This window comes from Neomonachus schauinslandi, chromosome 1 (genome assembly GCF_002201575.2).
Source record: "Neomonachus schauinslandi chromosome 1, ASM220157v2, whole genome shotgun sequence".
Classification (NCBI taxonomy): domain Eukaryota; kingdom Metazoa; phylum Chordata; class Mammalia; order Carnivora; family Phocidae; genus Neomonachus; species Neomonachus schauinslandi.
Window position 1 is genome coordinate 208,361,972 of NC_058403.1, and position 13,261 is coordinate 208,375,232.

A 13,261-nucleotide genomic window follows, 5' to 3' on the forward strand; every position below is an offset into this window, starting at 1 on the left:
TCTTCACTTGGGTGGTCCCGACTGATAGCTTTTACAATAACACCGTCATTGTAATATAGCACTTTCCTGAGCTCTGTGAGCTGATCGAGCAAATGACTGAATCTGAGGGGGGTCGTGGGAACCGCTGAGTTTGTTGCCAGTTGGTCAGAAGTGTGGGGGGCTTGGAGAACCCCCAACTTGCATCTGGCATCTGAAGTGAGGGCCGTCTTGCTGGGAACCGTGCTCCTAACTTGGCAGGGTCTGTGCTCACCCCACTAGGCAGCATCAGAATCGTGGTGTCACACACCCAGCTGGTGTCCAGACACCAGAGAAGAATCACTTCCCACCTTCCCAAGTCCCACCAGGCCTGGTATGTGAAAATCCAGCCGGCCAAGCAGGAACCTTGTCTCACCCCCTCCCACCCAAGCTCCCACCCCTCCTGGTCTAGAATCTCCCCTCCTTCCAAGTCATTTGTTCACTCATTCAAGTGTCTAGGCTCCTGCCACATGCCAGGATGACCGTCTTCTTTTGTCCCCGCTTGTATATTCTTCTGGGTCTCAGTCAAGATGCACCTCCTCCAGGAAGCCTTCCCTGACCAGTTCAGCCTTCCCAGCCGCCCACCCTACTGTCCACAGCGTGTCTTGCTCACCCAACGGCAGCATTCACTGCCTGCATATCAAGAGCACATCTGAGACTCAGCAAGCAAGCTCCCGTGTCCTCCCTTGGAGGGCACAACCCATCAAAAATCAGTATCAGGACACTAGTAACAGGAGCTAATGTGTTCATCAGACGTGCCCTGGGCCAGCCACTTGACCTTCATAATGTCACTGAAACCTCCTTTCACCTCCAAGGCGGGGCGGGGAGGGGGGGTATTCCTATAATTATCCCCATGGTCAGATGAGAACATACAGGCTCAGAGAGGTCAAGCACACTGCCCAGGTCACACAGCAGCAGCCAGCAGAACCGGAGGTCAAGTCCAGGGCCCGCGGGCACAGCCTCCGAGCTTCCCTGGCTATCCTCTGCAGTGTCCTGCCACGCCCAGCCCCAAGCGCAGACTTACAATAGTCTGTCACGTAGAAATAGGTGGCTTCTGTCCACGAGCCGTTGCCCGCCAGGGAGGTGGCCCGGACTCGCACGCTGTAATTCCCCGGCGGCAGCCCACGCAGCCTGCAGCCCCGCTCCAGAGCAAAATGTCTGCGGGAGACACAGAGGTGCAGCTCCTGCAAGACAAGGGGAGGAGAAGGGGAGGGTGTGGGGGGTCCTTCTTCGCCACTCGGGAGCGTCCATCCCTGGAAGGAAGGCGCGATCAGGGCACCCCGCGCTCCAGCCGCATCAGGACCGTCAGAATTTCCGCACGCTCGCTCTCCGGGGAAGGACGCGGACGTGGAGGCTGTCATCACTGATAACAGCCAACCCTTCCTAAACCGCAAGCCAAGCATTCGCCCTGGATCGGCTCATTTGCTTCCTATGACGACCCCACTGGGGCTCGGCCTCATGCTGGGGGCCCGGGGCCGAGGTCCGCGAACCTTCGCTGTCAAGGGGGCCAGACGGTCACTGTGACCCACTCAGCTCTGCTGTGGCAGCGCGAAAGCAGCCGGGGACCAAGCCCAAATCCGTAACATCCGTCCACAAACGGACGTGGCCATGTGCCCACGGAGTGTCGTGGACGCCAAACGCTGAACTCCACGTTAGGCTGACACGTGTCGTGACACTGTTCTTCTCTCGACGTTTTGAATTTTTTTCTCTCTCCAGCCATTTTAAGATATGAAAGCGATCCTTAGCGCTCAAGCTGTACAAGAACAGGAGTACAAAAATACTTTGCCGACCCCTGGTTGAAGAGACGAGACGGTTGGTCGGAGGGCTCCTAGCCGGTAAGTGGCTGGGCCAACCACCCTTGAATCCAGAACCATCTGGCTCCCAGCCTTTTTGGAACCACTGTGAGGCCTTGTCACCAGGCCTCTAGAAAGTCCCAGAAGGACAGGAAAGAAGAGCCCCACATGACCTAAATCAAATTTCAGGCTTTGCCCCCACACACACCTCGTGGCCTCAGAACCAAACACATGCATGGGCTTACATATGCATGGGCTTAATGTCTTAAGGACAAATTTTAAAGCTCCTTCCTTCCCCTGGTGCAGCCTTTTGTTTTGATTCGATTTACTTGACCATTCTGAAAAAGAGTTGGGACCTACCTCAATCTCTGAAAACGGAGAGGAGATAAGTAAAGCGCACACACCCCAGTGATCACCGTGTAAACAGAGATCAACCCAGATCTTAGTAGGAGAGGCAAGAGGCTCACTGGGAAGTGGGACCATGAACCCTGCACGCGTCGGGCCAAATTTTAAAAACTTTCCAAAACAGCTCCAAGTTTATAGTGCATGCAGAGAGCTGGACTGGAAAATTTTAGTGGGCAGAGAAAGAAATGTAAAAACTCCCATGCTCATCATGTGACAATAACAGCAAGAAAACAGATCGGGCTGGATGGGGCTGGCAGCAGGGGGTGGGGGCTCTGGTCCAAAGGTTCATCCAAGTTGGATGAGTCACCAAGTAGAAAGGGACAAATAAGCAAATATAGAAACCGAAGGTAGCTGCTATCGGGGACAAAGGGGAAATGCATCCTCCAAGGCCGGCCATGCACCCCACACACCTCAAGGGGCGAAGGAGAGGGAAGGGAGCATGAACAGAAGGAACTAGACCCTGAGGCAGCTGTCTCCACAGACACCGAAAAACAAAAATGAAAAGCAAAACGAGAAGCGAAACCTAAGAGTAAAGAAGCCAATTATATGAAAGTTTGTGCCAACAAGACAGAAGCTCAAAACCATGAAAGATGCTGAAGCAAAGGATAGGAGTACACCAAAATTAAAAAGCGATGCTCCTTCCAGGGAAGGGGGCGGTCCAGGTCTTCTGGGCAGAGAGGGGACGAAGTAGGAGGGCAAATGACTTGAACGTGAGGTTCGAGGAGAGGGAGATGCAAAAGTGATGCAGCTAGAAGTGATTTCAGCTATCAGCCTAGCAAATACCAAAAAAAAAAAAAAAGAAGAAGAAGAAGAAGAAAAAGAAGAAGACATCCCACCAAATGCTGGAGAGAATTTTGTAGAACTGGCAAAATCATACCCCAACAGTACTAATGGTGTATACAAAAAAAATTTTTTTTACATTATTTTCTTTATCAAAGCAATGTTAGGCAATAAAGGAAAATGGAGATGATCCGCCATCTTATCTATGAAAAGGTTTTTTTAAAAGGTGATTATAATCTCTCACTCTCTCCCGTTCCCTCCCCCCGCTAAGTCTCTGTTCCCCCAAAGGGTAAATAGGGCCAGTCTATCTGGGATTGGTGCTGGGCCATGTGGGGCAGAGGCTCTAGTGGGGATTCCTACCGGTGACCCGTGGGCTCCAGGAACGGGGGAGGCAGTCCAGCCAAAGGCAGCTGGGAGAATTTAGGGTTAGGTCCAATGCCAATAGGGTAACCAACTGTCCCAGTTTACCCAGAACCAAGGGATTCCTAGGATGTAGGACTTCTGTGCTCAACACTGGCAAATTCCAGGCAAATGGGAAAGAGTTGGTCACAGCAGCAGGAATAAAACCAAGGAGGGTCTGTAGTGGAAATGTGATGCTCACTGCCCAGAATCCATATTCTCTTCCTTGCTGCCCACAACATCCCAAACTTCCTTTGGAAGCTGCCCCTCCTCTTTGCCTCCCATCCTCAACCCCACCCCAGTTCCAGGGCTGACGCTAAATTGCCCGAAGCTGCCTGAAGCTGAAGAGTCCCATGGGTTCAGGGAAAGGCACAAAACTCGAGCCCAAATGAGCCATCAGGAAAATGCACATCCAGACCACAGTGTGATACCACTCACACCCACCAGTACGGCTCTAATCAGAGACAGCCTAGAACATGTGTCGGCGACCATGTGGAGAAACTGGAACCCTCAGACGCTACTGGTGGGGATATAAAATGGTGCAGCCCCTTGTGGAAAGAGTGGGCATTTCCTTAAAAGAGTTGGCACAGGACCCAGGAGCTCCATCCCTTGATATGCACCCAGGAGAACTGAAACCATGCGTCCGCACAAACACTTGCACGCAAATGCTCTAAGCAGCATTATTCACAATGGCCAGAAGGTGAAAACGACCCAAATGTCCGTCTACGCGTGAGTGGTAACAAAATGTGGTCCATCCACATGCTGGAATATTTCTCAGCCATGAAAAGGAAGGAAGCGTGGACATGCACCGCCACGTGGATGGACCTTGGAGACATTATGATAATGACAGAAGCTAGCAACAGAAGGACCATGTATTGTACGATTCATTCATAGGAAGTATCGAGAACAGGCAAATCCACAGAGACAGAAAGTAGGTTAGTGGTTGACAGAGACTGGAGGGAGACGAGGCAGGGGAGACTGGGGGGTGGGGGGACTTTTTAGGGTGATGAAAATACTCTGAAATTGATGTGGTGATGGTCGCACAACTCTGTGAATTAAAAAAACATTGAATTATAGGGGCGCCTGGCTGGCTCAGTCGGTGGAGCGTGCGACTCTTGGTCTCAGGGTTGTGAGTTCGAGCCCCACGTTGGGTGTAGAGAATACTTAAAAATTGTAAAAAATTAACAAAAAAACTCACCATTGAATTGTGTATTTTATTTTATTGTATTGTAAAGATTTTATTTTTGAGTAATCTCTACACGCAACGTGGGGCTCGAACTCACAACCCCAAGACCAAGAGTCGCACGCTCCACCGAATGAGCCAGCCAGGCGCCCGAATTGTATATTTGAAATGGGTGTATTTTATGGTATGTGAATGTGTCACAGTAAAGCTGTTATTATAAAACAAACAAACAAAAACCCTCATGCCCAAGCCTGACTTTATGGCTCCCAAAACTAAAAACTTAAACTCTCTGGCCATTTACAGAAAACGACCTCTGACTTAAGTGACCGCCCTCAACTGCAGACGGTAGATTCGGGAGCGCAAAGGTCTGGATTTAAGATGCTGGGTGTGTGACCCTGAGCAAGTCCACTCAGCTCCTCCGGACTCCTGGCCAAAAAAGGAGACACTAACAGATCCCACCCGGTCGGGTCACTGAGAGGTTCAAACGGATGGTTGCAAAGGACTCAGGGTTGTGTCTGGGACAGGGAAAGGGCTCAGTCAAACCCAAGGAGGTGATGCGACTCATCTGCTTGAAGTCACACGGTCAAGGGGAGAATTGTGCGCAGGTGGATTCAAGCCCTGGCCGGCGCCTCTCCCGGCAGGAGCAGACCCCAGCCCTTCTGGGGATGGAGATCCACCCCAAAGTAGTTACGGGCATGGCTTAGAGCGGGGGCTGGCCAACGCCAGCCTGCTGCTTGTTTCTGTAAAAAAAAGTTGCATTGGCACACAACCATACCCATTATACAGAGCTACAACAGCAGAGTTAAGTATTTGCAACAGAGGCCATCCGGCTGGGAAGCCAGATATGTTCAGTATCTGGCCCTTGACAGAAAAAAACAGTTGCCAACCCTCGGATTAGAACATCAGATAGTCTTGGGTTTGAATCCTGACTTTATTCTTATGGATCCTGGACAAAAAAATTCTGGCTGCCTCCGGACCAAGCTCACTGGGTTATTCTGAGGATTTATTGCATTTCATTGGTCCTGAGAGGCTTATTATTTTCACATTTTGGCATTTCTGAAATTGCAATGCAGCTTAGAAGCAACACCAACTCAGAATTGGCAGCATCTTTTTTTTTTTTTTAGCAGTCCATAAAAATCATGGGGCCGCTTATCATGCCTTAGATGTGGTAAAATACGATAAATGAGATATGACTATGTGTGCACAGCGCTTCATACGTGCGAGACACACAGTGACCCCTCAGGACAGCTTGGCTCCTTTTTTGTTCTTCTTAGATGCCATATCTTGGGCATCTCTGTGTTCACCCACCACCCCGCACGGTGTCTGGTAGTAAACGGAAAGTTCCTTATTAAGATCTTAAGTGATTTCTCCCCAGACTCAGAGAACTCTGTCTAAAGTGAAATGGGTCTCCTGTCATGTCAGGGGGGACACAAATGCAGGCAGCCATCATTCATCTTGTCGGACGGAGCTGAAATGTGAGAAGCAATGGGAGAAACTGAGGAAATAAATAAGTTTGCAGACTGGAATTTCTCACCCGTCTCCCTGGAAAGTTATAAATCAAGGCGTGGAGTCCTAATGACAATGTAGCTAATAGGAGAAGTATTTGGGCCAGAATTTAAGAAGAGGGAGGGGGTACCAGCGACAGCCCTGAGGTATGTACCCAAGCATCCGGGGGTCTTACCTCATCACCATAGCGCCGGTAACTCACTTCATACAGCACGATCAGACCGTTGGGTTCCTTTGGCTCCTGCCACATCAGGTGAACATTGTTCTCGAAGATTTCGTGGGTCACGGGGCCAACAATATCATCTGCCTTGGCTGTAAAGAGCAGTGCTTAGAGGCCGGCACCTGACCCCTGGATCAAATACCACCTCCACCACCTACCAGCCGAGCAACCAACCTCAAGCTGCTTGCGTAACTTTCCCACAAGGAAAATGGACACGTAAAACTCACTTCTTCATAGGACCGTCTACATACCTATCTATCCATCTGTCCATTTATCTCATATCCCATTGGTTCTGTTTCTCTGGAGAACCCTGATTAATACCATACATATATGTATTTCTTAATTTTAGTTTGTATTTCTCACGGCTTATGCGTCTTTATTAAAGTTCATATACTGGCTACGTATGACTCGTGTAATCAAACAATAATACCGGCATATATGGATGGCCCCTAAGGGCATTCTGCTCAGGGAGATCAGTCAGACAGAGAAAGACAAATCGTGTATGATCTCACTGATATGTGGAATCTAAAAACGCGGAACTCACAGGTAACAGACAGTAGAATGGTGGTTACCTGGGGCCGGGAAGGGCTGGAGGGGGCGGGGGTAATGCAAAGATACTAACTTCCAGCTTGGAAGACGAAGAAGCTGTAGCGATCTAACGCACAGCATGCTGACTATACTTAATAACACTTTACTATACACTTGGAAGGTGCTCAGAGAGTGGATCTTAAGCGTTCTCGCTACAGAAAAAGAAATAGTCACCACGTATCGTGACGGAGGTGGCAGCCAACGCCACGGTGGTAATCACACTGCAATACGTGCGCATATCAAATCGACACTCTGTACACCTTAGATGTACACAATGTTATATGTCAGCTGGGATCTCAGTGAAGCCAGCCGCAAATAAAAATAAGAAACAACAAAGGCAGGTAAGTTCAAGTACACATCTACGCTGCCTAATGGGCGGAGGGCTGGCCCTCGGTCCGCCCGGGTCTCCTGGCACCGCGACGGGGCCACCCACCTTCAGGCATGGTCCTGGCGCTCACGTAGGCCGCCACGCTGCACCTCTCCTCGGGGGAGTCTTGGTTGCAAGCCTGCAGCTCGATGCGATAGCCAGTGAAGTGGCGCAGCCCAGAGATGACCAGGGATTCTTTGTTCACCACTTTCTCGAAGGGCTTGTGCTCCTCTGGGCTCGTGGGTGCGCTGGTCGAGGTGTTGGGGAAACCCGGAACCGTGGGCGCGGCCGCCGTCACGTTGGCAACGTCCCCGAGGGCCCGGCGTTTCCGCGATGGCCTGTCACGAGAGCAGGACACACACGGTCATGCGGTTGCCGTCTTTAAGACAAAAACGATGCTGGAGAATAAAAGGCTCGGAATCAAAGACTGGTGCGGTGGGGTTGCAAGGAGGCACGCAGATTAAATGCAGGTTGCCCGGAATTACAACCCAGAGCAGCTCCCCAGGACGCCCTCGAGGGGAGGGGGCTCCAGGACCATCGGCAGGGGACACACACCAATATTCCCCTCAACATGCTTGATTTCAGGTTGTCGTGTTGCAGATTAATCGGCCACCCCGGGTCAGCGTTAAAGACAAAATGCCTAACGCATGTCAGAGTCTAGCTTTTCACGAGCCCAGCATCCCAAACTACTGGCCAGCATCATCTGTCTAAACAGGTAAAATGCATCTTCTAATTCTTATGACCATATAGGGCATCTGCATCATAGTAGTGACTAAATTTCAGCTCTTGGGCTAAAAAAAAAATCTTACCACTCAGGTTGGTAAGGATAACTCAAAAAAAAAAAAAATGCAGTCGACACACATTCCCCCCCAATTAAGAAGAAATTAAGAAATAAATGCAATAGCCTAAAAACTTATAAACACGCAAACACAAAAAGCAGAGAGAAAATTTAAATGACTCATCATTCCACTGCCCTCTGTTTCCTGGAGGCAATTTTTTTCCCTAGAAATATTATGTGTAGGTATGAGGACCAAGCTAGCTTTGTAATCCTTTGTTCGCTTGTTCTGTTGGAAATATTCACCAAAGAGCTTCCTTAAAACGTAACGCCTTAAGTACTTAGCACAGAATTTATGTTTTGTCTTTTTCAACGTGAAGCTTTTCCCTCCCTGTTACAAAAGGAAACATGCTCACTGCAGAAAACTTGGAAAACTGGAAAATATTCATTTTAATGCACGAGCCATAAATTACTAACCATCCTCCTATTTTATTTAATGCAGACATACCTCATTTTATTGCACTTGGCTCTATTGTGCTTTGCGGATCCTGCATTTTTACAAACCAAAGGTTTGTGGCCGCCCCACATCGGCCAAATCTACCAGCACCGTTTTCCAGCAGCATTTCCTCACTGTGTGTCTCTGGGTCACCTTTCTGGGGATTCTCACGCTATTTCAAACTTTCTCATTATTATCATTATTTGTTACAGCTATCTGTGATCGGTGAGTATGACTCACTGAAAGCCCCGATGATGGTCTGCATTTCGGAGCAGTATTTTTTAAGGTGTGTACAATGGTTTTTAGACGTAATGCTATGGCACACCTCGTAGACTACAGTCTGGTTCCAACAGAACATTCATACACACTGGGAAAGCAAAAACTTCAGGCGACCTGCTTTATTGCAATATTCGTCTTACAACAGTGGGTCTGCAACCGAGCTCACAGGACCTCTGAAGATGTCTGCATAAGAGTATCCCCAGGGTTTTTTGCTCTTATAAATATCGCTTTGATCATTGTCCGATTGTCTTATTAGATCCTAAAACTAGACTCTTAGAAGGGAAAATGCTAGGCTTGCCTGTTCATACGGTGAAATTGCTCTGCGGGACCTTTCTACTGACCGGGGGCTCTCACCAGCAGTCCCTGAAACTGCACCTCAGGGTAACCTCATCAGTACTCAGGGTTTTTTGGGTTTTGTTTGTTTGCAGATTTTCAGCCCAAAAGATTAACTGAAAAACAAGGCACTGTTGCTTTGTTTGCATCTCTTAAGACCATTCCGTGTGAGCTTGTCTTTCCTTCCTTGGTCCCTTGTGTTTCTCTAGGGAAGTGTCCATCTTTCTCCTCTGTTTCTATGATGTTCTAGTGCTTTCCTCGCTGTTCCTACTGCTGCCCTGTTTATTCACCAAGGATATTAACACTGTTATCAACACTACTGCCAGTGAGTTTTCTATAAATGATTCAAAACAGTCTTTCACATGTATCTGGACAATCTTGGAGCTCAGCAGACGTTTATACTTTTTCCTATACAGTTAATTCTCCATGGGGTTACCAAGGTGGTATGGCAATTACGAAAGGGATCGTCTCCTCTGTTTTCTATTCTAACTATTGCTAGTGTATCACCGGGCTTTTTGTTTATTTGCATTGTACCTTCTTTCCCAAACTCTCTTCTAAGAGCTTCATAGTTGATACCCTTGGGTTTCCAAGGAACACACTAGAAAAAGAGTCGGCACACTTTTCCTGTCGATGGTAGGAAGTAAATATTTTGGATTTTGCAGGGCCTGTGTCACCAAGTACTTTTTGTCTCTACTCAACTTTCAGTGGCTTTACAACTATTGTAGCTTGAAAGATATAAACAAATGGGAGTGATTGCATTGCGATAAAACTTCATTGACCAAAAAAATGGGCAGCAGGCTGTCCAGCCTGTAAACACCACAGCACGTCTACCCTTGCACTGGGCTATCTGCGAATATCCATGACATTATTTCACACAATCCATTCTTTGCTATTCTAATTTCTATTTTGTGTCTTATTGCATTGGCTAGATACCCAGGAAAATGTTAATTAGTAACGAGGACACTGGGCTTCCTTCTCAATGTAACAGGGACAGTTTAAATACAATGTTAGCTTCGCTGTCGGTTTCATCTAGGTAATATTTATTTACCTTGTAGCAGAAGTATTCTACTCCCGCTTTTCTAAAAGGCCTCTTTCTTGCTCATTTCCCTAAATTAGGAAGTTTAATTAATACTGTCTCATGAGATTATCATATGATTTTCCTTACTGGGCCCCTGATGAATTATCGTTATCTCCTGATCGTAAACCATCCTTGTACTTCTGAGTGAAACAATATTGTCAGCACACTGTTTCATTTAGGACGTTTGGATCTAAAGTCTCATTTTAGCCGGTCCTGGGGTTTCTGTCAATATAGCATCTACATCAAGTTCTGCTAAGGGACGTTATGTTAGTTTCATAAAATGACCTGGAAAGATTTCCATAGATTTCTATGCTCAGAAAAGTTTCTATATCACAGAGTTTGAAATAACTCATCTATAAAATTCTCTGGGCCCAGGGCCTTTTTGGGACGTAATTTTTACTCATTTACCGAAGTTATTAGAATATTTAATATTTTCTGCTTCATCTTGAATCAGATCAAATTAAAACCTTCCTCCTCACCGAAAGCTTCAAATTGAATAACACAAGACTGTCCAGCGAATTCAACATTAAAATCTTTCTTCGACCCTAGTTTCAGATCACCTGCTTTAACTTCTAGTTATTTGTGGTTTTCATCCTTATATTTGCAAGTTCAACGATTTCCCCTCTCTCACAATACATTTCTATTTTTACCTTTTTAGGTTGTTTTCTTAACTAGCAAAATCATTTAATTTTGCATCAAAGCATCAAAGCCCAGCTTTGGCGACATTCTACAAATTTAAGGTACATGATATTCTCATTCCCACTATTTTCCAAATGGACTTTAATGAAAGTCTCCACATTTGCTTCTCCCAAAAGGTATCAAAGCAATCAACTTTAAATCACCAGGGAGCACTTTTCTGTTCAAATGTTTGAAGTCAATTTTTAGTTTCTACTGCACTGTAGTCAGAAGAAAAACCCTACATGGGCAGGGGACATGCATTAAGATTTTTTGTTTGGTCTTTTCATCTGCAAGACCAGTGACGTTCTTGGACGGAAACCAAAGACAGACCCATGTTAGCAAGATTCAGAACATTTCCATCCAGGCATAAATGGGCCTTTTCCCAAATGACCATGACACTGGTGCCTCAGGAAAAACTACTGAGAAATGGGTGTCCAAACATGAAAACTGGAACATGAAAAGGTCTCATCAAACAAGCCGAATGTATATGCGGTCACCCCCCTCCCCCGCTATCTGTCGTTTGGGGTTCCCACATTCTCCGCTGCCTACACACCCCACAATCTCATACCAAACCAGTGGTCCTCAACCAGGGGCGAGTCTGCCCCTCCCCCCACCATGGGGGAACATCTGACGTGTCTGGGGACATTTTTGGTTGTCACTACTTGGGGGAACACGTAAGCTACTGGCATTGTGAGACCAGAGACCAGAGATGCCGCTCAAGATCCTACCATGCACAGGGCGGGCCCCACAACTGAGAATGATGTGGCCCTAAATGTCAAACGTCTGGGATTTGAGAAACCCCGATGTGGATGGACCCAAGCCGCAAATGTCTAGGCCTTTCTTTTCTGCAGGTTATATTCCAAATGGCCACTAGAGGTCAGATCAGGGCCACACAAATAGGCCTGAAAAACCAAGAAGCAAATCCTCTGCTGAGAGAGTACCATCCCTCCACGTGGCCCTGACCTGCCTTTGCGGTCTCCCCTCTGGCTCCTCCCAGGGGCCCGTGATTCATCCCAAGGCCTTCCTTTCCCCAGCCTCTCTCTGTCTGTCCTCTCCTCCAGGACAAGCCCCCTTGGAGCTTCAAGACACAAATCAAAGGAAAGCCCGCCTGTCCTCAGTGGAGTTCAGCGACACGGCATGCCTTTGCTCACACGCCTGCAGCCCCGCACTTGCCACCCCAAATAAAAACATTCTGTTCGCAGATCAGGCTCCCCCCCAAGACCTGCTGCACGTGCCTCAGACTGTGGGGTCCAGGCGTAGTCCGGCCCACACCGTAGGTGCCGATAAACAAATGTTTAAATAAATGTTCAGCGGGTGAACGCAGGGGGGGAAATGCGTGGCATCTAAGAGGTGCCCAGAAAGTACCTTCTTCTGTTCTATTTTTTTTCTTAAGTAAACTCTGCCCCCGACGTGGGGCTCGAACTCCTGACCCAGAGATCAAGAGTCACATGCTCCACCGACTGAGCCAGCCAGGCGCCCCTTGATTCTACATTTTAGTAAGAGTGTGTTAGTGCAGATTTGTGCCCAGATCCCATTTGAGGGTGAAGGCAGTTCCCGTATGAATTTGTGAAGCCTCCGGTATCTGCAGAGCAGCCCATCACATGCATTAAGGCCAGGGAAGCCTCTGGAGTCTCAAAGGCACACAGCATGCTTCCTGCCCTGCCTGGCCCGCCGGCCCTGCGCTGAGCAGCCCCCAGCGGCCACGCAGACATCCTGCAGGTGAGTCGTACCTAGTGTCCTCAGCACCAGGGCTTGAAGAGGATTTTCTGTGAAAACAAAACCAACCACTTTGAGGACAGACAGAACTCGTTCAGACAGACCTCTGGCTTCTGACACCCTGGAAGCCACATTCCCTCCGAGCGGCCCAAGGGTGCCCTGCCCTTGACTGTGGACCACGTCTCCCACCCCCCAAATCACATCATCTCCATCAGATGCAGAGAACACAGTGGGGGCGGGGGGAGAATCAGAGAAAATACCCTCCCCTCCCCCGAGACCCGGCCAGCTGGGGTATCCCCCTCAGATGCCAAACTTGACTACATTTAAACATCACAACTGACTCGGCCGTTTCCTTAAGTCCAGCAGCATTTTGTTTTTAACGGGTAAAACAGTAACTGCCCCCCACCCTCCATGCCTGGGCTCTGACATTTAGCGCTCTTTTGGACTCAGGGTCGGGGGGAAAAAAACACAAGAAAGAAATTTTTTTTTTTAAATGTCACACATCGATGGTTCTGGGAAAACGTCTATTCTTATGAGAAGCGATGATAGGCATTTGAAGGGACCCATTTTAAAATCTTATTTTATCCCAATGTCACCCTTTGGGGTTTCGATCCACTTTGGAGACAGCGCATTGCATCAGACATTGCTGG

General features: G+C 48.1%; 1 protein-coding gene across 3 annotated transcripts in view; it reads right to left on the reverse strand.

The window, feature by feature from the left end:
* INSR (insulin receptor) overlaps nucleotides 1–13,261 on the reverse strand; it is a 125,035-nt gene that overhangs the window by 15,311 nt on the left and 96,463 nt on the right. For 2 of the 3 annotated variants that reach the window (XM_021704960.2, XM_021704961.2), the window contains exons 11-13: nucleotides 7,323–7,594; nucleotides 6,257–6,393; nucleotides 1,040–1,199 (exon numbers count right to left, since the gene is read on the reverse strand). In XM_021704960.2, coding sequence (XP_021560635.1) covers nucleotides 1,040–1,199; nucleotides 6,257–6,393; nucleotides 7,323–7,594 — 569 coding nt within the window. Of the gene's footprint in view, nucleotides 1–1,039; nucleotides 1,200–6,256; nucleotides 6,394–7,322; nucleotides 7,595–12,625; nucleotides 12,662–13,261 lie in introns of all 3 variants that reach the window. The other variant, XM_044915489.1, reaches the window with a different exon arrangement.